This window comes from Nesoenas mayeri, assembly GCF_963082525.1.
Source record: "Nesoenas mayeri genome assembly, chromosome: 3".
In the NCBI taxonomy this organism is placed as follows: Eukaryota; Metazoa; Chordata; class Aves; order Columbiformes; family Columbidae; genus Nesoenas; species Nesoenas mayeri.
The window spans coordinates 41629443-41656835 of NC_137544.1; the positions used below are offsets into that span (position 1 = coordinate 41629443).

Genomic DNA, 27393 nt, shown 5'->3' on the forward strand with positions numbered 1-27393 from the left:
TTCTTTTTTCCTTGTATTAAACAGTTTGGTGCTCGGGGGGGGCTTTGATTCTTTAGTTTTTTAGCAGAAGTGCCTTTTCCCTTATGACAACTGTCTGAAATATGTTCCTTTAAGAACGTCCTGCATGGTATGTATTTGCAGTTTGTAAACACAATATGTCAAAGAATGATTTGATTCGGTGGTGAGGCAGCCAGCTATTTGCATGTCATGAGGTCTAAGGGAAACAAACTGACCCTCAGCCTTCCTCTGTCCAGCCAAATTCTGATGGGACCCTCAAATAGCTCTGGCAAAGTGTTCTGTTTCTTTTGGACTTGATGAATGCTTGTTTCTGCAAAGAAGCATAATTGTTTCTTCCTTTATTTTGCTGCAAAAGTTACCAGGAGAAGCAGCTTAAAACCAAATGTGAGTATTGAGGCTCTTTTCCTTAATTCCTTTATCTGATAATGTTTAAATGTGGTAGTATACGAGGTACCTAATTTAGCATTTTGAGCAAGTAAGCAGGGACTTCTTTCTTCACACATAAAACTGCTAATTAAATTAGATCCAGAATTCTACACATCTAGCAATTTGTTTTTAATTTTGTGTATGAGAAGAAATGCCACACTTTATTTGGATGCAATTGTTTTCATTTTATTAATTGGCTCACTCATTAATTTACAGGAAGATTGTTTGGGGTTTCCTTTGTAATGAGATGAGAATTAATTCGGTTTACTTCAAAGAAGAAGCCAACAAAAAAAAAACTGTATCCTGTTTGCTATGACATTTGAATCACTGTTCTTATCTCTTAGCAACCTTTCATAGCTATCTGCTATTGCAAGAAGACTTTCTAAATAGTGTATTTTCTGATAAGGTAAGTCACTTGTTTCTAGCATAACTAATTTTAACACTTAATGTGGATTGTTCTTGCTTTTTTTTTTTTGAAGTCAAACCAGTGTCCAAACTATTTTGACTTGTTATAAAAATCAAGTATCATCCCCAAATTACCTCTCCATAAGACACTTTGTTTTATCTTTTAGCTATCACATATTTAAGATCATAATTTTGGTTTAGAATTTGAAGAGAAAGTAATGGAAAGGATATACTACTGTTTACTGAAATGGTGCTGGAAATGTTTGCCTATATTGCAGAATTAAAAAAAGAAGTACGGGTAATGATGGAAATATTTCTTAAGTTAAAGTCTATATATATTAATTGTACTGCTACCTGATTTCATAATGAGAGTCTTTTTGATAATGAGGTTGCAATTCAATTTGGACAAAAGTATCAAATATAGTTTCTATTTCACTAATATGAATGCTTGAAAAATTTTTTTTAATTATCCCTGTTTTCAAAAGATCTGCTTTTATATCTGGACCTGGGCACAAAATCTGTCACATTTAGAAAACCAGTTTCAGATGCCTTTTTTTGTTTGTGGTTAATATTTTCACCTGTATTTTTCTTCCATTTGTGTAGTGAGTTGACATTTGTAGAGTATTTCAGCAGAACAGGCTGTAACGGATTTCACATATTAACATTTCAACAGATTGCTGATGCTCTTGCCGTGTAATTTTATCACAGTTTCAGAAAAGTCAGTTTGATTTGAAGTTGTGTAATTGGTAGCAACTTAAGATGGCATACTAACCTTCCTGTAAGAACAGAGCAAAATGGAGTCCAAAGCTGCTTGAAAGAGATTCTGATTAGTTGTGATCTATGGTATCTCCAGGTTATTTGCAGGATGTCATATTTTACGAAGTGTTTGGTTTTGGTTGACTTGGTAAGACATATGTTCCGTGGGCTTTATACCAATACGCTCAGATTGCTTTATGTTCTTCTTTTTCTGAGTTTATTTCTCAAAAACAAAAACAGAAGTTTAAAACTTTTGGTATTACCTAACCACAGCAGACAGAAAGAAATGTGAACATTTTAACCAGTATGCTTTCAAATGACAAGTCCCAAATCAGAGGGTGTAATTCTGACCCTGTTTGAATGAGCAGCCCTTTTGATGATAAAACAAGCTCTAGAGCAGGGGTGTCAGACTCATTTTCACTGGAGGTTGCATCAGCCCTGCAGTTGCCTTGAAAGGGTTGAATGTAATTTTAGGACTGTATAAATGTAGGAGTAGTTGCATTTATACAGACCTGAAATTCCATTCGGCCCTTTCAAGGCAACAACGAGGTTGATGCAACCACCAGTGAAAATGAGTTTGACACCCCTGCCCTAGGTGTTCTTCAGGCTTTTAGATCACCTGGGTAATAAAAGTGACCTGAGTTTTTCTGCACGCTTCCCTGCCAGCTAAGGGTAAGGTGATGTCTTATGACTAATTCTAGGGTGCTTGTAAAATTAATAATTTCCAGTTTTACTGTTTGATTGAAGTCTGTAGAGCCCCAAGTTTGGAAGAATATGTTGCAAAATGCTGCTGATGCTCTGCTTAGGCTCCTGCAGCCAATTTCATTCTTCTGGGATCAGGGCACACAGCTCTAGTGAGAAAGGAGGTTGTGAACTCCTTGTTTCATACATTTGTATTTTCCCATAAGATAGAATTGGAATGAAATAAGGATGGTTTTGTAGAAACATGCAAACATTACTCCAAAAACACTGAGCTGATGTATTAAAAATACATTAATAAAATTCTATAGCAGAAATACAGTGAGGGACAAGACTGATACAAAGGCTAACTAATCTCCCTTGATTGCCTCTAAAATGATGGTTAAGTTTCTGCTGGAGAGGAATTTATCTCTCTATTTTAACTATAAAAGTTGCCTTGTTCGTTAGCCTCAGTAGGCCTAGCTTAGATTTTGTGAATATTGCCATTCTTCTCTGATTCTGTACAGTATACACCAGCTACCATCCCTTCTTGCTTCCCTTTCTTAGATTAAGAGTTTCCTTTGATTCTACCTCATTCATGCCAGTAGGTTACTTTTCTTCTCAGACGTGGTTGCCTTTGAGTTTGAATTTTTCTAAATCCATATATGAGGACTGGTAAATTCTCGTACCTCTCAGCATGTTATGGATATGATCAGGTTGCTCTGGTTCCTTGCTGGCCTTCAAAAAAATACTCGTAACATGTCTTTGTGCTGAGACAACAGAACTGATAGAAATAATAACCTAGTGAAGGAGCATGGTGTAGCTGTCGACAGAGCACACACACACACACAAAGGAGACCAGAATTAGGTCTAGAGTGACCTCCACCAGGTTGTTCTGTGCCTCAGCTCCCTATCTGTAAACCCAGTTGGTTACATTGGGGAGAAATAAAAATGAGTTCAAAACCACATTATCCAAAACTGTCTGGAAACAACCTCTCATAATTAGGAACTCTCTCAACCACTGTGGCCCTAAGAGGTTTGACACGAAACTGGAAAAATTCCACCCAGAACATTTTGCTTAAGAATATTAATCATAACCTCAGAGGCATTAAGGACAATTGCCAAGTTCCCAACTGGAACGTTTTATTGCTTCAGCTAATTTTGGAAGTGCTTTTTACCTCTGGCACAGGAAGTTGATAACCCAGCAACCTTCGTATGGTGCTTTTAACCATCCTGGGCCAGTGCCGTGGACACAGCCTGATGAGAAGACCCATCTAGTGGCAAAGGCATTGTGACTGGCTTCTTCCCACTCCTCCAGGTTTGCTCTCTGACCTTGAGCAAGTCAATTACTTTGCTTCAATGATTGTTAACCTTTTCTGTAGACAATCATCTCACAACTGGGTTTTACTTTATTACTGTTGTTAGAAAAGCATTCTGAAACCTTTGAAAGGAAGGCTGTAAAATACTTCAGAGTAGGAGGTTATAGTTCTATTTATCAAAACCCAGAACAGCATTAGGCTGTAAATCTATTTATCAGGAGCCCAGCCTTCCTCAAGTGAGCTCTTCAAGTTTTGGATTCAGCTATATGGTGAGTCATTTATGTATTATAACATGCAAAATTGTGGCATAATTAGAGTTCTGTGAGTCTGGGATTTGCATGAGGGAAAAAAAGGAAAAACATTAGAGGAAAAACTGTTTCATGCTGATCTTCTAATTGTCAATCTTTGTTTAGTTTGGTGACTGAAAACTGAAGACTGCAGAGAAACATTTCAAATTAAAAACTCAAAATATTTTTTTAACATAGTAGCAGAATTCTTAATTTGTTTAATCATTTGCTTAGACTTTTTACTGAAAATATTTACCAAATTTAACATAAATTAGCAAAAAGGACTTGTATTTGTTCCTTAATGTAGTTGCTGCTGCTGTTTACCACTTTCCTCCTGCTCAAACTGACTTTATCCCCCACAGTTGGTCAGAGTTAGGGCCTCTGAGCATCATCCTGTACTGAAACCAGTCGATTCAATTCTTCATTTCCAATATTGGTTGCTACGTGTCAGGCTTCACCTTGTCACTTCAATAGACTTTACAGGTTTCACTGGACTCATTGTTCCACAATATCCTTGAGTTAAATGGCATGTTCTTAAAATGTTCAAAATCTTAGAAAGGAATTTTTTTATTCTTTCCAAATGTCTTCCAGAACTTCAAGATTTTACTGATGGTTTTTAATTGTCTGAGAAAAGTGTTTACTGTCTTGAATGTTCAGATAAACATTAGCCTTAAATTTCTTTCAGTCAGAATAGGGCAATCCAACACTGGAACCAACTTTTAGATAGCCTATATTTATAATAATAGAAGAAATCCACTCTGAAAGTCAAAGTACCAAAACCAAAAAAAAGGACCTTTTCACATGCCAGGACATTACAAAAATCCCAGCAGAGCAGTAACTGAAGGGTCAGTAACCTCACATCATAATAAAGACAGAATACCATGGCCTACTCATTGCAGGATCTAATTTTAAATCATAGCCACTTTTAGGAAGATGGACTCCACTAAAATAGAAAGAAATATGTTTAATGTCTGCCACAGAGATTTTAAGGCTTAAGAGAAATGTTAGGATACCCAGTCACATACTTGTTCAGCAGACCTTATCTCCTAGGTAGGCAGAACAGGTAAAATAAGAGGCACAAAGATTTCAAGTGTATGACAAAGGTCACTGGCAGGACATGAACAAAACCCAGGGCTGAGTCTCTTTGAAGACTGGTCAGTGTTGCTGCTCACTGGATATGAAGATTGAAGTTAAAACACAGTTGATGCCATGATATACTCTGTCTTGTTTGACAAGACATTATCTACAAAACTTCTCAAGAGGTCTTAAATAAACATGGTTTTTTTGTTTTGTTTTTTTTCTGTTTAATGGATGGTGCACAAAGCCATGAATTTAAAGAAAAGGAAAAAAAAAACCAACCACCACACCAAACATTTTTCTTCAAAAGTCCTGTTTTCAGTTCTCTTCTAGAACTGAGTTTTTACGTTGTGAGTCATGTGTCCTTTTGCTGTGTTGGAATTAAATGTGCTGGTTTACTATCAATGGTTAATATAGGACATGTCATAAAAGAATGTGTATATCTGAATATTTTCTCTTTTTTCCCCCCAGCCCAAAGACCAGCAGCCTGGCTTTGATGCACCCATGTAGTTTAACTAATAAGGTTTTCCAGCTTTATAGCATGTTTAAAACAAATACAGGGCAGAGAATAAAAGGAAAAAATCACTCTGCTATAATTCCGCATCTTTGGTGAAACACACACACAGATGAATTGTACAAGTTTATTACTGCAACCTTTGTGCAGATGTTGAGACTCCTTAAGTGAATTATGCCTTGTGTTCCCCAGTAGATATGAGGACACCAGCCCTAATATGCAGAGTTACAAACCTATTCCAGAAAATATTAAATCATCGATTGGACATTCATGAATTGAGTGAAATTATTCAGTTGCATTAATTAGCATACACATGCAAATGTTGCTGGGGTCCTCTTCTAAGAGAAGACAAAGGTGGCATTTGTGCAACACTTAGAAGGAAGCAGAAGGATGCTCAATAAGTCTGTTTAAGAATACCCACAGTGTATTTTCATGTTGGTCATTTGTTGTGTGCTCCCCTGGAAACCTTTCTTGCCCTCTGTCTGAATTATAATATATAACCAGTTCATTACTGTAAAAGTAGTAGAATACAAAGAGTATCGCATCTTTCCAGTTTTCTCCACCAGATTAGACCTTTCATGGTCTATTCACCTAGCAGATGCAAAGTATGTGTATGAATTTTAATAATGCTGTGTGGATCCCTGTATTTCAAAGACATTGCAATTGCAGGGGATTGTTACTGCTAGTTCTTGTAATGATGCCTACTATGTTAATTGTCAGTAAAAATCCAGACTGTGTAGATAGCCCTTGCTTTGAGATCAGCCTGTTATTGGCTCTACTCAGTGTTTCTGCCCCATTCCTTCTCTATTTGAACCTGCCCCTTGGGACTGCCCACCTTGAAGCCTGCTTTCCCTTGGGAGGGTCCATGGAGGCACATCATGGAGTTCCTCTCTGAGGAGAGGAGTCTGCCCCAGCAAAGGTCACCTAAACAGCTCACGTATAATGTGAGGAGAGGGTCCTATATGCTATGTTTGCAGTTGCCAGCATTTCTTAGACTGTGCACCGCAGTGGCCTCACAAACTATGATTCCTATGGGCATAATAAGCAGTCCAAGGCTTGTCTGCAGAACCACATCATCTCCATTTTCAGTGTAAAGTTTGATAAGAAAATGTCAGCCAAGACTGGTGGAGCTCTGCAAGCAGCATAACTGACCATTCATCGTGCATAAAAATCTAAATCCCTGGGAACAATAACTGAGGTAGGGATCTCGCATACCAATACCCCTTGCAGTAGCCTTTGCTTTTCCTAAGCTGTAATGCCACCTAGCTCACAACAATCTTTCAACAGAGCTGAGATCAGGCATCATTAGATTTGGTTCATTTTGATAAGGTGTCATCTTTTTATTACAAAAGTGCCGCAGCTCGGTTTATTTTTTCCTCGGAAAACTAGGTCAGGCTGGCACAGTGTGGTTGGGAGAGGAAAGGAAAAGGCTGTGCCACTGCAGCAGATGCTTTGTTGCCACTTGGGGGTTTTAGGTTTGGTTTTGAGGGAAGGAGGTCTTTTTTTTTTAATAGGGTAATGAAAATCCTTTACACTTTCAGCTTGCTGCCAACATTGCTGCTGCTGCTCATCTTTCTATTATTGCTCGTTTTATTTCTTAAAGCAGTTCTAAAGTGGGTCACAGGCTTTTAAAGAACCCAGCTAGAAAAAGTTGTACTGTGTAATCAGTTGTAGTTATTTATGTTGAAGGATTTTATTTCGTGTGATGTTCCCATTCTTATGTGACACAGTGCTCTTCATCCACCTTTCTGTCTCTGAAATAAAATGTAAGGGTGGAGGAAATCCAGTCTCTGTAGCTGATGCATCTGCAAAGACAATAAATGACCTATTTTTCTATTAAGTTCTTAAAAATTGCAGTCAGCATCGACACTGCTTATTGAATCTCTGTTACCTCTTGTTGGCGGCGAGGCTGTTTCATTTCACGGCATGTGAGCGCTTCGTTCCCTGCTGTATCACAGGTGTCATTTCCAATTGCTGCTGTTTCCCCCAGGAAAGCTTCCAGTCCCAAAGGCAGGCTTGTGTCACTCCTGGTAGATGTGCTCCTGCCTGGTGCTGTTGGTGTATTTCTAAGATGCTGCTGTTTCCTTGGTGGCCTTCTGCCCAGCTGTGCAGGCATTTTGACTTCAGTGCATTGTATAGAGGGGAATCATGAGGCAGGTGTTACATGTGCAGGTGCTCTTGTAGCAGAGATTGCTCAGAAGTGCTGCTCTAATTTGCACACTGGGGATGAACTAACAGATAAAAGTCTCAGATTGGGACTTCAGCAAATGCCTTCATTTGTAACTTTCAATTTCTTTTTATTTGAGCACTTTTTGAAGTATTTTCCATGATTAGGGGGTTGTAGGTGAAGGTGGAGGCAGGAAAGAGGACAGGAAAAAAACAGGCAGAAAGGCTATTGGCAAAGACTTTGTATTTGTTGCCAAAGATCAGCTGGGACCTCAGTGATCAGTTCTCATCTTGACCAGTTCAGCCCCAAATATTTGATGTTTCTTTTTCTCTTTCAAAGAGATTTAGTACTTGCTGGGTTGTAGGTTGATAGGAGGAAGATATTAATATTTCCATGCAAGTACCATATGTTATTCTATACATTCCCAGCATTTTAATTGAAGAAACTGTAACCCAGGATAAATGTCCTGTTGCTACCAATTTTTTTCTTTCAAAATGAGATCACCGTAACTCACATTCACATCTTTTTCCTAGAATAAAATGTAGTTAGCTAAAAAATTGCTTCTTCAAATGAAATTTTTACTTTACATCAGCTTTATATCAAAAATGAAATGGAAGTTTTTACTAGAAATTTTTCAGTTGAGAATTTATTATGCATTTTAGATCAATATTTTTCAGTCAAATTTCAGTTTTTTGAATCCCACTTTTCTAAAGCAAACCAACATTTTCCATGAAGTGTTCTTGTGTTAACAAATACTTTCTACTAAAGTACCTCAAGATTTTAAAAATAAAAATGTTTGAATATTTTGGATCAAGCTTAGTGCTAAACTTCTTTTTCTTTCAGAAATACTCTGATGCAATAACTTTTAATTTATTTTCATTTTGGAAGTTTGTAAATGCTCAAGTTTCAGAGCATGAATTTAATCCTCTAAAAGGGATTAGGAAGCTTTCCTCATGAGGAAAGTTCATAGTTGTTGCCTAGCCATCTCTTGTAGGGCTTCTTGCATCTTTCTTAGGATGGTTTTGCCTGCTGAACTGAAAAAATATAGATATATATGGGCAGTTACAGCCCTTTTCCCTCCCACAGTCTTGAAGTCATTGCAAAATAATTTTTAGATCTGCTTTCTCTGCTGAGTCCTGGTAAGGAGTATATTTAGTGTAGATGTCAGTGCCCAAAATTCTCCTTTTTTCCTCTGTACAGGGCAGTGGTTGAGTGGCAGAGCCCTGCTTACGTTTCCTTCTAAGCCAAGTCATCAAAGTAGCCAAGATTACTGAAGGCATCCAGACCTTTACATCTCTTCTGCAGCCTGGTCTGCAACAACTAACACCAGCTTAACATTTAAAATGATCAGTGAGGAAAAGAAGTTTTGACTTGCACCAGCCTGCAACAACAAAAATAACAAAATCTTCTTTACTGTGGTAAATCAGATAACTCCAGTAACTCCTTTTCATGAACAAGGGACCAGATTTTGGACAGTACTCACATCTAAGTATCTGAATGGTTGACGAAGGACATGTTGGTCATGTTTCGCACTCAATGACCACACAGAAAATAATGTGGGTCTCTCAGTTTCACACACGGCTGGGACTTGAGTATGTTGAAAGTAATTTTTTCCCTGTGGAAATGCTGAATTTACTGAAACTGTTTTTTTTTTCTTCAACTGAAACTATCTAGGATCACTAGTTTCCTTTGCTCTTTCATCTGTAACCAAATTTGTGCAATTCCACTGGATGCATTTTAATTGAGAAGGATTTAGAAACTATGATGTTTACCAAATTGGAAATATCAGGAAACATTGAAATTAATTATAATGAAGAACCTAATTGCTTATTTACTTTTTAAAATTCCACTTTTTTACTATCTTTGAAAATATCTCTCAAAATCTGTGCTCCGGGGATATAGGCAGCAAAGCTGCTTCAAGCCTGTAAACATTACAGCTGAAAGCCGTAGCATTTCGCATGTGTTTAGACTACACATGTCTACCTTAGATGTGGAATCACAGTAAGTCGCCTACAGAAGACCTGTTTTCTTGTTATGGGAGTGATCCCACTCCTGCTCAAATGCTGAGGTTTTGTGGACTCTTCCACCCTCTGTCTTTCATCACTCTGCAGTGATAAACTTTCTGTGGTCCATCACAGAATGGTCGAGGTAGCATGGGACCCATGGAGGTCACCTAGTCTAACCCTCTGCTTAAGGAGGGTCACCTAAAGCATGGCTGTGTCCACTTGGGGTTTGAATATCTCCAAGGATGAAGACTCCACAGCCTCTCTCTGGGAACTTGTGCCAGTGCTCGAACAGTCTCACAGCAAGAGGTTTTTTTCTTCTGTTTAAATGGAATGCCTTCTATTTTAGTGTGTGCCTGTTACATTTTCTCCTGTCAGTGGGCACCACTGAAAAGAGCCTGGTTCCCTTTTCTTCATTCCTTCCCTTCAGGTATTTGTATACATTGATGAGAACCTCTTTGAATCTTCCTTGCTCCAGGCTGAACAGTCCCAGCTCCTTCAGCCTTTCCTCATAGGAGACATGCTCCAGTCCCTTATCACCTCTGTGGCCTCTTGCTGGACTCTTTCTAGTAGCTCCATATCTCTCTTGTGCTGGGAATCCCAGAACTGGATCCAGCACTCCAGGCATGTCTCACCAGTGCTGAGTAGAAAGATCACTTCCCTTGACCTGCTGGCAATGGTCTTCCTAATGCCCTGTGTGGATGATGTTGGCCTTCTTACCCACAAGGCCATATTGGTGGTTCATGTCAACCTGGTGTCCGCCAGTCCACCAGGACCCCCAGGTTCTTGTCTGAAAAGCTGCTTTCCATCTGGTTGGCCCCCAGCATGTGCTGATACCTGCAGTTATTCCTCCCCAGGGGCACGACTTTGCATCTCCCCTTGTCGAAATTCATGAGATCCCTGCCACCCTACTTCTGCTGGCAAGGTCTCTTCAGATGGCAGCACACCCATCTGATGTATCGGTTGCTCCTCCCAGTTTTGCATTGTCTGCCAATTTGCAGTAGGTGCTCTCTGTCCCATCATCCATGTTATTAATGAAGATGTTGAACTGTATTGCTCCTGGTATCAACCCCTGGGGTACCCCAATAATGTCATTACTTCGAATTGTCTCCTTTAACATTGTACCTAGGATTCACTAATGATTTCTCATCCACATTTCAGGCTCATGTCTGCTTGGCTTTTGGAACTTGGGCAGCTGAAGCTAATCAATTTAAAACTGTCTAAAAGTCTTATAAGTACATAACTCACCAGCTGATTTGGGTGTACTTGATCACATGGCCACTTTGTGCCTGATGCAATCCTCAAACCTGTTTTATGGTTGAATATAGAAAGTATGACTGAGAATACTCCCAGGATTTTATAGGAAAAGGTACACTAATGCACAGCTACAATATTTCATGGTTTCATTTTATTCTATAAATTTCACTATAGTCAGAAAGAAATGAGCTCCATAATGAAGACAGGAGAAAATTCTAGCTCTACCAGACTATGTGAAAACCTGTAAAAAATGTCAGCAAGAACATTTTCAGAAAAATAAAATAAATTATCTAAGCCTTTGCATTTACCCTACCTTTTTCATGTACTGCTGCTGGTGAAGGTATTGGCAGCACCCAGGGATCTGAGGAGATGAAAAGGATTTGTGTTTCTGGGTAATAGCATCAGAGAGACTTGAATTGCTTCCGAGCACTGCACAGACAGTTTGTCTCTAGACATGGAGCTGCATTACTGACCAGCAATACTGCTGATCAGCCAGGTTTGGTGTGTTTGGAATAACAGGGTCAGTTATCCTGGACTGGAATCTCTGAGCACCAACGTGTTACTTGTATTAAATCATGAATTGCACTCTGTAACTCTCCCGTGTTGATTAGGTTAAAAAAAAACCAAAAGAGTCTAGGTTTAGTTCTGTAGCCAGCTAGCAACTTTTCTGTCTCTTCAAAAAAAACCCCTGCATTCAGGTACTACATTTGACATGCTTATTTCCGACCTCTAATTTCTCTGAACATTTGGTTTACTGTGATGGTAGTTCTTGAGCTTTGCTAGCAAGGCTCAAAATAGAGAAAGAGTATCCACTAGGAGAGATGCATACAGAGCCATTAATTTGAATTTTGCCAACTAAATCACTCAGGCTGACCTCAGTAGCAAGTATAAGTTGTATTGGACAAGCTGGATGCTACTGATGAAAGTTCTGTGACTGAATTAAAGGAAAAGCATAACTTGCCATAGAGGCAATGGTTCTAGGCTATTCCAACCCACTCTGTAGCTAGTGAAGAGAGTTTGAGGGACAGAGGCTGGTCAGGTCTCTTCTGCAACAGCACTTCTGTTTGTCTGCACCACTGTTATCACTTAGTTGAGGTACTTTCACTGTTTGAAGTTTAGATAAGTAACAAAGGAAGAATTTGAATGACTACACCAGTGTTTTAGTTTGCATGGTGTAAGCAAAGCAGATAGCAATACCAATTAAGGTAAAACAGAATTCCTGGGATGCTCGATCCCCTAGTTAAGCCAGAGCTCTTGCCCTTTTTGCTCATGGTCGTGCGGTGTGTAAATGCCTTACAATGCAGTGTGGTGCAGTTACCAGATCAACCTCTAAATGAGCTGCTTTACCCAGACAGTCCATCAAAACCAGGTCACTCATGGACCTTGAAGCAGTATAGTCATATTGTCACAGTACCGTCCTTAGCAAGAGGACGTCCTCAGCTCCACATTCTCTCAGCTGCTCCCAGGACCTGATTTTCCATTACTGTGCTGCACCATTGTCAAGGTTTTGATTGTGGTATGTCAACAAAACCATGGCAGATGTATTGTTAGTCCCCTCTCCCCCCTCTTTCCCTTTCACCCCCTCCCTCTCCCCACTTCCCACTCGGGACAGGCGATCGGGAGGGAAAGAAGGACAGAAAGAAGAGAGTTGGAAAAATAAAAAATGTTTTACTAATGCTATCAATAAAAATAGAGAAAATAATACAAAATATACAAAACCAATCTTTAAAGTCCTAGCAACTGCAGAGCTGGCACCCAAAGTCCTGGACTGGACTCTGCAGCCAACTGGAGCTGGATTCAGTCTGTCACTAGGCCTCTGTTCACAGGAACAATTAGCAAGGTCCTCTCCTAATGTCGGCCATAAGGAAAAGGGACAAGATCCTTCTGATCTCCCACTTTTATATGAAGTATTCATGTGAATGGGATGTTATACTCTGTTGATCAGTTTCTTGCTCACCTGTTTCTTGTTGCCCCTCTCGTGAGATGTGCATCCATTCTTATCAATAAGCTTACATTCCGTTGCTATGTTTACCAAAACATGCATCTGATTCTCCAGAAAAATGCAGCTAATATGAAGGCTTTAGCTGACAGGCAAATTCAATAAAAGAGGAACTTGTTTTTTAACAAAACCAGGGCAGCCATGAAGATAAAACAGATTGTTCAAAGTTAACCCCTGTGTTTCTGCTTTCCTGTAGGTGCTTGTTTTGACTTGATCTGCAACATATGCCATTGGTTCCTATTGCTTCTCTAGCCATTTTCAGAAGAGCAAAAATTCAAGCAAAACTTAAACTTATCACTGAGAAAACTGCAGTTACACTAAGGGAGGGAAGAGACGAAGCGAGGATACTGCCACTGTTTTGAAAATACAGCGTATGTATGTATGTCTTATGAGTTCATTTTACCTGAGGATTCAGGTCTTTTAGTAGGTCTGGTCACTATAACAAAGTAACAGATTTCAGAGCTGGGGTGGGGAGAGCAGGTATCAGGCACCCAGAGAAATCAAGAAACTCTGATCTCTGGAATGAGGCAAAATTTCCTTGTAGAACCTTGTCAGAAACTTCTATTTATAAAATAATGATACTGTTAGAAATTTTTCCTTATAATGATATTGTTAGATTTACAATGCAGTTGTAACCTTGAGTCAGTAGGGTATTTTGCAAATACATGCGACTTATTTTTCTGCAGCTCTCACAGAAAAATAAAAAGCGGGGGGAGGGAAATATAATCAGAAAATTAATCTAAAACCATGTTCCAAGGTTAAAAAAAAAAAAAAAACTTAACTGAATATAAAATTATCTGGGACATGTTGCACAGGTGTCCCCCTCATAATAGACCAGGGATTTTTTCTTATCCTTCAGTGTAGTTGTGACGATTTATGTTGCTATCATTTTTCTGCCTTCATGCCTTCCTATTAGACAGCCTTGTTCTTTCATTGTATATTCTTAAGGAAAAAGATGATGCAGTTCAATAGCAAGCTTATTTAGATCGGGAAATAGTCCATTAGAATTGCCATAAAGCAAAAGGTTTGGGGTTTTTAAACATATGTATATACTTACATGCCTATATATATTCATTCCCATCTAAGTAGGATAAAGTTTCTGAGCTTTTTTATATTTATATAAACTAACGGAGATCAACATATGTTTATAGAAAACATCAAGACAAATTTTTAAGAGACATACTAACATTGTGGCTGTGCCTTTTAGCTCCAGTGGGAAAACAAGCATTCCTTTACTGATGGTTCCACATTTATCACAACTTCACAACCATTTTCTTATGGCTTTCTTCACTGGAAATCTTCTAGTGCTCTGCATCTTATAGGAAACCATTTGACTCTACAGAAAGTCCCTCTTTTAGTTTGCTGTTAGATTTACAATGCAGTTGTAACCTTGAGTCAGTAGGGTATTTTGCAAATACATGCGACTTATTTTTCTGCAGCTCTCACAGAAAAATAAAAAGCGAGGGGAGGGAAATATAATCAGAAAATTAATCTAAAACCATGTTCCAAGGTTAAAAAAAAAAAAAAACTTAACTGAATATAAAATTCTATCTAAAATTCTATCTAAAATTCTATCTCAATTTGCTGAAACCCTGGGCAGACCAGCCAGCTCTGCTCTTTTATTTCATCTGCTTTATAATTCATACCATGAGAATGCTGCATTCTTGAATGTGACCCCAGAGACTCCAGTTGCAATATCCTCGCATCTTTGGCAACGTCTCTCTGCTCCCCTTTGGAATATTCTAATACTACAAAAGGTATCACGTATCTGTGCCTACTAGATATATAAAAATCAACAGTATTCAGTTTTGTTCCAATTTAGATAACAAAATCCCCTTTTCCCAAGGAATGAAGAAATCACAGTCTTTCTCTGTGCCTAGGACACGAGTTAGCAGCTGGAATGCTGGAGTCAGCCTCTCATTCCATGAGAGTGAATAGCATCAGACCTCCAGAGATTTCTTAACTGACCTTCAAAACTCAAAGTCTAGCTTCCAGCAAACTTAAAGTAAACATATTTCTCTAGAGATTAGGATCAAAGCACAAGAAAAACATTCTACTTAACTACATGGTGCTCCTACCATTACTTATTTATTGGAGCAAGGGTAAGTGGTGCTGAGGGAAATGAGATTCACGTTTTTTGTTGCATTGTGTAGTGGTAAAAGTAGTTCACAAAGGTTACCCAGACCTTTGCCAAGAGATTTGTAGAAATCATCATTCCTTTTCATACAATCACTGCTTCATTTCCAAGTATGGTCTTATATCATGGTCAAACCCTGAGGATTTTCTCTGAAGAAAAGCCTTGGGCAATTTGAGCATTTTAGTGGAGGAGCAGCTCAGGAATACCCCCAGACTTTGACTCTGGTCTTGTAGGTACTCTTTTATGTTCTCAAGCAACTACTGTCATATGTAAAAACAGGAGTAATAGCACTTTGCTCCCGTATCCATATGTGCTTTTAGGGGGATAATTCAGAACGTCTGAGGTATTACAACAGTGGGTCTTGTTTGTGCACATAACTTGAGCTTCCCAGAACAGATTGGCTTCGTGAGGAAAAACAATAATAATAATAAAGATAATGACCTTTTAAAGAATATTGTTGGGTATGCAGAGTTTTCCATAACTTAAAAAATCTATCACCATTCATTAGAATGGAAACCAGATATGTATCTTCTGCAGATGTCTGAAGCTATTTGTTGGTGAGCTTTGTGCAGCAAAAAGCACTGTAAGTAACATAATGCATGCCCTGTTAGGATTTTGCTGTTGCCACTGATGAAACTGTGAGGAAGCTGGGGTACTGATTCTGCAGGAAGGAGATCAGAAAAACAGTTCCCTCAGGTTTATCTTCAGAGGCAGTTCATAACTCTAATTCCCACCAAAAAAAAAAAAAAAAAAGGAATGAAAATTCCTCTGAAACTCAGTTTCAACTCTATCCTATGACCTTGAATATGGAGCCCAGTTAACCACAAACATTCCTGTAGCCACCAGTTTTGTATTGCTTCCTCAATATTTCTATATATGAGCATGACTATGTAGTGATTGTGCTCTAAATGCACTGCTCTGTGTCTGGTTTTTATATGTCATGTTGTGTAAATGTACACGCTAATGAATGTCATTTGGCTAGGGAGATCTCCTGTCATTTTCTCATAAACCTGGGATCATTCATTTCACATTCACACCTCTGTTTGATCTTAAGGAAATGGAAGTACAGTTGCAAGCACTCTTTTACTACTATTCCAAGAATATAACATAAAACACATCTGTAATATTTTTAAGCAAGCATGTTTCCCACTGATCTGAGTTACAGGTTATTTTATTTCCTTACTACACCCTTTCTTGGCTAGCATAAAGATTTAGGGCAGTCAAAAATACGGTAAATCGATTCAACTCAAAAGATTTTCAATTTACAGGAACAACAAGTTTTCCATAACTTGTGCCAAATGATCAAGTCATTACTTTTGGTCTGCAATAAGCATTATTGCTTCTCTCCCTGCCGTCTTTCCACTGTCTTACTCCTATCCCTTCAGGAATAAATTAATAAATCTCATACATAGATGCCAGTGGATACCTGCAGTAATTGTTCTTTCTCATAGTTCAAACAATCATTTTGGATTACATTTCACAAAGTAGAAACCCAGAAAAACATGAAAGGCCTTTTTAAAACTGAACCATGGATATAATACAGGGAGTGAGTATATAAAAATAAGTATGAGAAGTAACTCTAAACAGACTAGATATAAGCTCTGTGATGGTTAACTGCTCCCTGGAATCTTGTTCTTCATATGCTTCTCTTCCTCACTTGCAGGCTTTGCATCTGGTTAAAATAAACTAATTTGCACTGTTTTTCACAGTGCAAATATGTCAGCTGCCCGAAGTCACTGATCTGTAAATATTTTTAGGAGACTTTCCCCAGTTGTTCTCAAGTCTCCTAAAATTTATGGTTGCTGGCGCTGGCTGCAGCTACACTCAACAAGTTTAATGAAGACTGCAATGCAACGAGTCCAGCAGATGTTTCTGGGTTTGCTTCACTGGGAACTTTCTGGATTCTTCTTCCTTCATTCCCAGGAATGAAGACCCAATTTTAGCAAAGTTCTGATGATCCAACCAGCAAAAAGAAGACTGAAATATGTCTTCATCTCCATAATCCTTAAAATGTTCAGTATTGCAGATCTATAAGCAGGATACTTGTCTAAGCTTCTTTTGCCTGGAAAAAAAAAAAGGATGGGAAATTCGTACAATTGGCTCTCAATAGATTTGTGGTATTTCCTGCACTTGTCTGGCACAGAAATATAATCTATCTCCGAGTATTTTGGCACTGCCAACATGGAACCTGGCAATAAAGAAATAAGTAAGAAAAGACAATCTTTTCCAATAACAACAAGGGAAACTTTCTTTGAGTTATGATTTTGTTTGAGTTATGATTTAGTTTATTTCTTTTTATATTTTGCTCTTTTTGCTATCCTGAGGTATTTGTGTCACCAAATGTTAGGAGCACAGCTAGGATTACGCAAAAAAAACACCGTATAGCTTGGAGTCCCTTGTCTTCCTTCTGCTCAGTCAGGTAGAGATGCAGTTATTTTGAAAAGGAAAGAACAAGCAAAAAGGCAGAAATGGCAAGTGAAAGCCAGGAACACACTACAAAAGTGCTTGCCACTTCCTTTTGTACTTTTAACTCCGCAGTTGGTTTAATTTTTAAAGTATGTCTTCTATCTCCATTCCCTGACTTCTGGATAAACCACACCTCACGATCCAGTACAAAATGTTCCTAGTGCCAGTAGTTGTACATAGAGAATGCGAATGTGGCTTCATTTTTAGGTATCTGACCTATCAGTGTAAGTACCATTAGATTAAGCTGAAGCAATCTTCTTGCTCCCCTTCCTATAGGTAACAGAATACACTGTATATGTTGTTAAAGACTAACATTTCATTTTAGAGCAGTCCAGAATTAGAAATCCAGGGCACCGCAAATGGCCAAGAAACACCTGTCCTAACTTTCACAGGTGAAGCAGCATTACTTACTATTTGAGGAAGCAAATGGTCATCCACTGAATTACATGTTTGTCCGTTTTTCCAGATCACAAAGGAGAATCCCACCAAAATGACCAGCAGTCACACAGACTGTCATTACTGCCTGCAGTCTCTTCGTGGAAAGAAGTATACATTAAGAGAAGAAAATGCTTATTGCGTTAGATGTTATGACAGCCTGTTTGCCAACCCCTGTGAAGAGTGCAAGCAACCTATTGGGTGTGATTCCAAGGTAAAGATTTAGCTTTCACTTCTCGTTCTTTGGCAGATTCTATATCCAGCCCTCTGCGTTTTCCTGTGCTGGTGAAGAGACCCAAGCATAGCCATTGTGTATCGACACACAGCATAGAGGAACAGTGCTATTTTCTCGGAATAGGAAAGCTTTGAGGCCAAAGATCAGGAGATCTGCACAAACAGCAAGGCTGTGGTGTATGTGTGGACCACAAGTAGACTCCATCCTTCACCTCCAGTCAATCACCAGCTGCAAAGACTGCACAGTGACTGTGGGATGGTAGAGTCCTGGTGTAATTCAGTGGATCAGGTTGAACTAAACTTTGGAATTTCTGAGAGATGTCCATTGAAAAAAAATATTTTGAGTACTGGATAAGTTACTTTTACTGTAGGTATTAACAGGCAGATGCCAAGCTGAAAAGAAACCATGTTTATACTTGGCTTTCCTTTCACCGGGTTTTCCTTTGACAGGGTTTCCATTGCCCCATACTACAATTTAAAGCCTGTACACTTGACTTTGAATTTTAAGTTCAGATGAAACCAATCAAAATGCCTTTGTTTTGCCAAGTTCAGTATGTAGTGCTCACCTTCTCCTCATGCTTGCTTTGCCTAAATTCTTTTGAAATAAAAGGTCAGGAAGTTATTAAAACAAGCTTCTCAGGAGATCTCCCTAGCCAGAGCACTTAATGGTTTTCAAGGCACATTGTCTGACCACAGCTCAGTACTGAAAAGGAATCATTCAAGGAAAATGCCGATTTAGATGAAGACACTTCTCAAACTCTGATCAGCATTTCCAACAGCAAACTTGTACATGTAGCACCAGTCTGGGTCACCTGGAGAACACATGCTCTGAACTCACTAATTTCACTTTTAAAATTTGAAAATTAAGTAAATGGCAGGACTACTGATGTTCAAGATCATTAACAAAAAGTCAGGTCTTTGGACTCCGTGAAAGAAAAAACTGGGAGAAAAAAGCAGGAGTGACAAGAAAGGAGTGCAACAGGCCAGAGACAGCTAGAAAAGAGGCCCACAGAGATCTACAGCTGGTTGTCCCACCTCTCACAAGGTGGCAGAGCTTGGCTCTCTTCCTCTCCTTCTTACCCAGTCTTTGCCTCAGGCCGCTCTGGAGCGATTGCCTGCTTTTTACAAGGTTCAGAGCATTAACTAAAGCAAATGAAAGCAGTAAGCACTCAGCTCCTCTCAAAATGAAGCATGGTATTTATTTAATTTCTAACACTTTAAAGAGTGGAGATTTGACAAAGGAGAAGAAATGAGTTTGGATTTGTGCCCTTCTGTGATTCTTACTTATAAAGGTGAGCTCGAAGGGTCTGCTTTATTTTTAAGGGGGCTGGGGATGTGGGGATTGGAGGTGCATTTTTTCCTTGTTTGTTTAACCTTGGACAACATCTGCTGTTTGCTCTGTTTTTTTGAATTCTTAGTTAAGGTCTCATACATATGCTGTTAGCTTTTTCATCTCCTAAACCTGCTGAGTCTTAAACAAACACTTTTCTGCCAAGATTCTAGGAAGAGTTATATTAGGTGTAAACAAAAGCAATGATTTTTTAATAATCTTCCTAAGAATCATTCTGTTCTCAATGAGATTTTAATTGCCTATTTTCTGCAATAATAATATGATCTTTCTTTAGTGTTGTGTAGTGTCAGCTGGAAGAAAAAGTAGTAATGTTAAAAAATACATGAAGTTAATTTTGAAGTCCATAGAGAAAGCCGTTCTTGTCAGGTGGCCTGCGCACATTAAAAATGTTGATCACTTGTTTCCCCTTGAAGGCCAACTGTAAAATATAAAATGATTCTTCCAATAAAAACATATATCTGATGTTACATAAAGAAGAACAATTATCTGTTCCAAAACAGCTCCAAATGGCCTCTGCAAGAGATCTACAAAATATATCAATACAGTGATACTGAGTACTTATATCACCCCTGAGCACACCTCCCGCCAGAGGCACATGTCATCTCTTCAAGTCGCCATTGCGATGCTCTCCATTTTCACTTTCTGGGAGGAGCTAAGGGATAAAAACACTGTAAAGAAATATCTTCATTAACATATACTTACTTTCTCCAAGGATCTGGCCTACAAAGGCCGCCACTGGCATGAGAGGTGCTTCAAGTGTGCCAAATGCAGTCGCTCGCTGGTGGAGAAACCTTTTGCTGCCAAGGATGAGCTCTTACTGTGTACTGAATGCTACTCTGATGAGTATTCATCTAAGTGTTTCCACTGCCAGAAGACCATCATGCCTGGTAAGACAACAGGGACCCTTTGGTCAAAAATAGAACTGCATTTTTAATTGTAACCTCAAATAATCAAGCCACAAGGTCCTTGACTTTCAGAACAGCTTTCAGGTGAATACTACTTCTTTGTGTGCAGTACACTCCCAGCATTGAAGAGAGGGCAGGCAGATACCTCTGGTCTAGCACTGACAGTTTATGAATCCTTACAAAGAATATTAGAGTTTGAGATAGAATAAAATGTGTCCCTCTCGAGTCCTTGATTCTGATGCAGTTCTTAGGAAGCATATCCCACTGTGAGTGTGGGTAGACAAACAGAGCTGTCATTAGCAGGAGTGCCAGATTAGACAAGACATCTGCATTTTTGTCTGCCACACTGACCAGACCTTGATCTCACATTCTTTGTACCATTTCTTTCACTCAGAAATATTTTTTGTTTAAATTGTCAAAACATGACATTCTGTGCTCAAAACATTATCAGCATGTTTACTGGAAACAACAGAACTACATTTGTGTTTACAATAAGTTTACTTCCTGCCGTTAGCAACCTTGAAAATCCTGCACTTTCCACTAAACTGCTTCTCAGCTTTTGATCGTGTCTGTTCAGGACATCCTCTAGGCCAGGGGTATCAAACTCATTTTCACATTTATACAGTCCTAAAATTACATTTGGCTCTTTGAAGGCAACTGCAAGGCTGATGTGGCCCCTGATGAAAATTAGTTTGACACCCCTGCTCTAGACCTGTCATTGCTACCACACCAATAAAGCTCATACAGGAGAGAGATTTCCTAAAGGCTACCTCTTCAGACACATCTAAGAGAAGCAACAGCACCATATGTGGCAAATTGAAGTAGCTTGCTTAGGAAAGTGGGTCACTAGCTTTTGGAGCAGTGAACTACCCGCAACGCTTGAATCTTTTTACAGATCATGTGTGTAACTCCAAAAACAAGCTGCAAAATATCTGCCATGGCCTCACGGATTACTGGGTTTGGAACCTTTGGCCAAGGACATCAATAAATTTGGCAGTAATATAGGAGTTTAATTTTTCAGTAGATCTTAATGCCAAACAATAAGGTCTGGGCTGTGCAGAATTATTGTCTTAGTATAAATACAAGTTTACCGATTTGTGGTTCAACCTGTAGCATTCGTGCAACTATGTACTTTTACAGTTTATTTTCTTTTCATTGCAGGTAAAAGCTGTATTAGAGGTAATTAATGTTGTAGGAACATAGTTGTGTTCAGTTTAAGGATTACATGCTGTTCAAATTTGATGTAGTTTAAAACATGTTGCCTAATAGGCACACCTTAGTGAATGTGATGAGAATAGCTCCAGAATGTAGTTTGCATTCTTTTCCTCTGGTGTATATCCACCTTGCAGATTTTGCCCTAGAGTCTAGAAGACTAAATCCTTGCAGCAAGTGCCAAGGGTGGGAGTAACAGTGCAAACAGAGAACTGAAGTGGCACGATGATGCCAATCAGCTTCTAATAATTAACTTTGTCATCAGCTTGCTAGCTCTGTGTCAAAAAGACCCAGTAGGTAAAGACAGTGAAGTCAGCATTCTGATCACTGGGAGGAAGCTGCAAATCTTTTATGTTGAAGTACAACCAGAAGTTTCTTTCTCTGTTATGTCCACAGTCCAGGAAACAGGTATTGTGGGATTAATATATCAGCAATTCTCTTATTTGTGTGGAAAGGATGATAAAGCACCTGGCACCTTTCTTCACAGTCTGATGCTGCCAGCAGGAGAGAAGGTTATGGTGAAGAGTCACTGGAAAAATAATTCTCAGATATATCTGTATATCTTGGACTTACAGATCTATGTTAAGATGTACAGGACACAGAATTAAGAGCTCTGAAACTCCTGTGATAGACTTTTAACAGAGTGACTTTCTTTTGCATTTGCATCTGTCCTTATGCTTGATCAAAAGCATCTAGTCGAACATGATGAAAACAACTGTCAATCTAGGATGGAAATTATGAGCTATAAGAAGAGGCAGAATAGCATGCTTTATCACAGAAAGGGTACTTACTTTTTAAAAAATTGCCAGCTTAAGACGAATAAGATAAATACTGCATTTATAAATAAAGGAGCCTTAGTTTAAGGAAGACAAAATACAGGACATGGATAGATGTACTAAATATCCAACAAATTCCTCTTTAATTTATAAAAGTACTTTTTACCTGAACATTATCACTGAGTTGACTGACCTGAGCATATCACAGAGAAGTTATCATAAACATTTCATATAAGGACAGACTCTGCAAAATCACAGCTTAGGGAACTTAGTACATTTTTTGCCAGCTGATCATATGGCACTGTGTTCTTGAAATTTCAAGTACATACTTATTATAGAAGCCCTATTACATTGAGAATAAGTGCTTCCTTAGGTAATACAATACAATGCAATCCAATGCAATACTGAGATAAAAGATTAAGGAGTCTTCTCAACATTTAAAACTTATGCAACAAGGCTATATCTGGGGGTTGTTTTTTGCTTTGGGTTTTTGCAGGTTCCCGTAAAACGGAATTTAAGGGAAGTTCCTGGCATGAATCCTGTTTTGTTTGCCAGTATTGCCGGCAACCATTGGGAACAAAACCGCTGATCACCAAAGATAATGAGAATTACTGTGTGCCCTGTTTTGAAAAGCAATTTGCTCACCATTGCTATTCTTGCAAAAAGGTAATCAAATATATAATTCAAATATGGCCCTAACGAGGCAATAATGCTCATGGCAGAAGGGATTGGATTGTGTAAAACATCTGGTGAACTAGGAGTAAGAGTAGTCTGCCTTTTGGCATCAGCCTTGGATAGCAAAAGCTAACTGTGACAGTGTCTGCTGTTCCCTTCTAGTTAATATTATTCTAAGCCTTATTATATTTGAAGTAAATTTATTGACCAAAACAAACACTTTAAGGTTCTTTTGTTATTGATTGTGATTTTTAATGAAGGTTGAAATTTCACTGAAAATTATGTAAAACCCTTCTTTCCTGGTAGTAGCTGGTTTTGCCTTGATAAACATGCCTCCCTTTCCAAGGTTTTTCAAATATATTCATGTACATAATAAGCCGCCTAAGCTGAGCAAAGCATTCACAGTCTTGCCTGTTTTTCTCTTGAAATATATGAGGCAATAATCAGATTAAGTAATATTCAGTTGTGATAACACTGGTCAAGAGTCCCACTGTTTCAATGTATGATGTTTCCCCTGTGAGTACCAAAAAACTTGATTTCAGATGTTGGTTTTGTTTGTTTTGCCCAAAATACAAATAATTCAATTCATCCTTCTCTCAGTTTCTCATGTTTTAAAATTGTCTCTGGTTGATTAAAACACTCAAAGTACCACACTATTCTAGTGTGATACTCTTTTCTAAAGAAATATTTTAAGCTGCTTTTTATGGCAGAATTTAACTTCTTCTTTAATACCTGTATCACTCTGGAAGCAAACGTGTTGTGGGTTTTTTTTTTTTTTCATTTTGTCAAATAACGTATAATTTCTGAAGTTATTTAATGTTTAGCTGTAAACTTCTATCTCTAACAAAAGCTTTTAATTTACAAAAATTTGCTGCCTGTTTTTTTTTTCAGTAGTTAAACTTTAGAAAGTACTTTTATATATTCCCAAGTCTCTACATCTACATCTTTAATTTGCATTAAATGATTGCATGGCAAATATATTCATTCTGCTCTATATTTATTAGACAAATTAAAGTTAGAAACACTTAATGCGAACTAATATCAGAATTTGCTTCTTAAGAATTCTAGGAATGCAAAGAATCCTTCTATACCATGAATAAAACAATTTCACTACTTAACCTTGCATAAATAAGAATTGAGTCCAAAGAGATTAAGTCGCCAAACTGGAGTCTTGAATTTTATGCCAGAAATTTTGAAATTTTAATGAAAAAGCAAATGGTAGCTAGAACTATCCCAATACTGGAATGCAAAGGGGAACAGGAATTTTTATTTTAATTGCCTGACATTGCCCAGTATTATTCTTTATTTCCGTGAAACTGCATTATCCAGGCAAATTCAGTGGTGCCACTATTTTTACTTAATTGTTTCCAACTTCTTTTCCTCGTCTTCCAACTATATTCATTCATCCATTCTTTCACTAACTGTTGTGCATGTGATTTCACAGTAGAAACACTGTCTTACAGCTCATCTTTATCTCTACAGAAATCTCTCTATACAGTCTCTCACAGCTTCTGTGAAACCAGCTCTTTACCACATATATGGAAGCCATAGAGCAACTGGAAATTTCCCTCTTCAGAAATAACCAGTGGAGAGCTGTCAGTGAGTTGCAGGGAATGAGAAGTTTGATAACATTGAGAAGCACCATATTTTCTTCTTCTGACAGTGTAGATCGCCTTTCTGTCTCACTTCTGCTTCTTCACTGTTTCTTTCTTCTTACTTAAAATACTGTTTCAGTTGTGAGACAGCAAAATGCCAGTTCCAGAGATTAGCCATAATCTCGGCATCAGTTCACTCACACTGTCCATTGCTGAGAATTGCTCTTCTGAGAGCATGCCTGATACTAGACTTTTATCCACATGTATAAAACAAACTTCATAAGAAACTAACTTGTTTTTTTAAAAACTACAAGGTTATTCTGTGACAGAAAAGCGAGAATAACAAACCAGTGGCATGTTTAGCTCAGCTGCAGTTAGTCAAGTTGATATTCCAGATGAAAAATAGTTGATGTGACCGTACTCTCTTGGGCACACAGAAAGAGAGAAAACAAGTGGAACAACTTAGGAAGTATTGGATAATTCTTCTCTATTCACACCTTTGTTTCATTTTTATGTCCTTTTTGTCAATGCATTAGGTAATAACTTCTGGGGGAGTGACCTACCGTGACCAGCCTTGGCATAAAGAATGCTTTGTATGTGCTGGGTGTAAAACCCAGCTGTCTGGACAAAGGTTTATTTCCAAAGATGAGAATCCATACTGTGTAGACTGTTTCAGCAACTTGTATGCTAAGAAGTGCGCTGCTTGCAAGAAACCTATTACAGGTGAGTCTCGTGTTCTAAAAGGGACTAGACACTAATGAATCATCAGTCTCCTCTCAAAGTAGACCTTTACTTGAGAAAACAATTAAAAACAGTCCCATCATAATGAAAGGCTGAAGGACTTAACTACAAGAGAGACAATTTCTCCATCAGATGTAATGTATCTTGCTAGCTTATACTAATCACGTTTCCTAACTGCAGTGCCAAAAGGTGTTCCTCCATTGTTTGATTTAGTGCTTTCTACACTAAAATTCACTCTTGAGAATACAATAAAAGGCACTTCTTGGTCCTTCCCAGAAGAGTACACACAAGTGCCTCATGTTTGTACTTTCTTCAGTTTTGTTTTTAAATGCAAATGTGATCAAATTGGAAATGAATTAACTGCCTGCTGGTAAGGCACACCTGTCAAATTAGAAATCTTGCCAAATACAACAAAGTTCTATTGGATGAACCCTTGTGCACTTAGATGATTTATAATTAGTCATATATGTCACTAGGCTATGATATATCTAGTTTTCTGAGAGCATTTGCTGGTGTTCTGCATTGTAATTCTATATTGTGTGGACTCGGCAGTTGAAAAGTACTGCCTGATTGTTACAGGTGCATGCTGCATATGTAAGTGGAAAAAATTGGGCATACCAAATCAAATGGGTGTGATATTACCAAAAAAAAATAAAAATCAGATCCTCATGCTAGGAACGTCATGACCTGGTAATTTTCAAAAGACTCCATTTTGAAGAAACTTAGATGAAATAATTACATTTCACTCAGTATCATAAAGAAACTATGAGTAACAACACATTAACACATTGCACATATTCATGAGAGTTTGTTGGGAAAAACCTGAATGGACATTCTGATAAACCCATTCTGTTCAGAGTTCATAACAAGATATGGAAACAAGCAAGCTTTGCTTAAAATATTTCTCACCGTATTTAATTTTAAAGGGGTTTTTTTTCAATTCAGCCAACAAAGACTACGCATTTTTGTTAATTTGTTTATTTGTTGCATGAATGACAACCTGATCACACATTAGGAAACAACCTTCTGCATTTCTGAACCATCCCAGAAATACTGGATTCACATCTTCTTTCTCATAATTTCTTTCAGCTCTTGGAAGTGCCAAATTTGTCTCATTTGAAGAGCGCCAGTGGCATGGGGAATGCTTTAACTGCACAAAATGCTCCGTCTCACTTGTGGGCCGAGGATTCCTCACTTGGCAAGATGGTGTCTTTTGTCATGAATGTGGCTCTGCTTCATAGTTCTGTGGAGATCTGTACAGCTGCATTATTCTTGTTCTGTAACCATGTACTTCATTACTGTACAGTAAGAAAATCATCTAAAAGGTGTAAGAATTATTCAGTCATTCAAGTAACTTCCCAACGGCAGTTTGATTCTATCATAGTTCTCAACTGCTTATAAAAAAAGGAATTTGAACAGCCCCATACTGGCTAAGAAAATAATGCAGAAAAGAATCATATATATTTTAAATCTAACTACAGCATGTTTCTCCTTGTAACACACTGCACTCTGCTGTTAGAAGCTTAAAAATTCATATTTCATCTCCCACGAACCAAAGAGGATTGTGAAAAGTCTATATGGCGTATGAGTAATGATGAGGCATTAGCACTGCTTCACAGATGCAGACCTTAGTGTGGAAAGATGATGCATTTTTTCCATTGGATGATATTGATGAGAACAACTTGTAAATATCAACTTCCTTCATACTTTGGGCAAAAAAGCTTCAGGCAGAAATTGGGAGGAGAGGTTACTTCTACACAGAGGGCCACTGAGTCAGAGAGGCCCATTCCAGGGCCAGAAAAAGGAAAAAAAAGTAATTTTCCTCACCTTACTGAGATTGCTCCACAGAAACACAGATTTTAGTCATCAGAAAAAAGCTGAGAGGCAGGTCCTTTCCCACAATTGGTTAACTGTACTTAATTTTTCAGGCATAACTGCTTTAGAACATAAATAAACCCAT

The 27393-nt window shown here is 38.3% G+C and overlaps 1 protein-coding gene across 1 annotated transcript; it reads left to right on the forward strand.

Annotated features, from left to right (window-relative positions):
• Window positions 1–318: 318 nt before the first annotated feature.
• FHL5 (four and a half LIM domains 5) lies at window positions 319–26674 on the forward strand (the record flags this gene model as incomplete). The annotated part of the gene is made up of 6 exons (XM_080340869.1): window positions 319–402; window positions 17988–18158; window positions 20242–20416; window positions 22919–23088; window positions 25229–25415; window positions 26523–26674. 6 exons carry the CDS (start codon window positions 319–321, stop codon window positions 26672–26674), a joined length of 939 nt encoding a protein of 312 aa, XP_080196995.1.
• Between the last annotated feature and the right edge of the window lie 719 nt (window positions 26675–27393).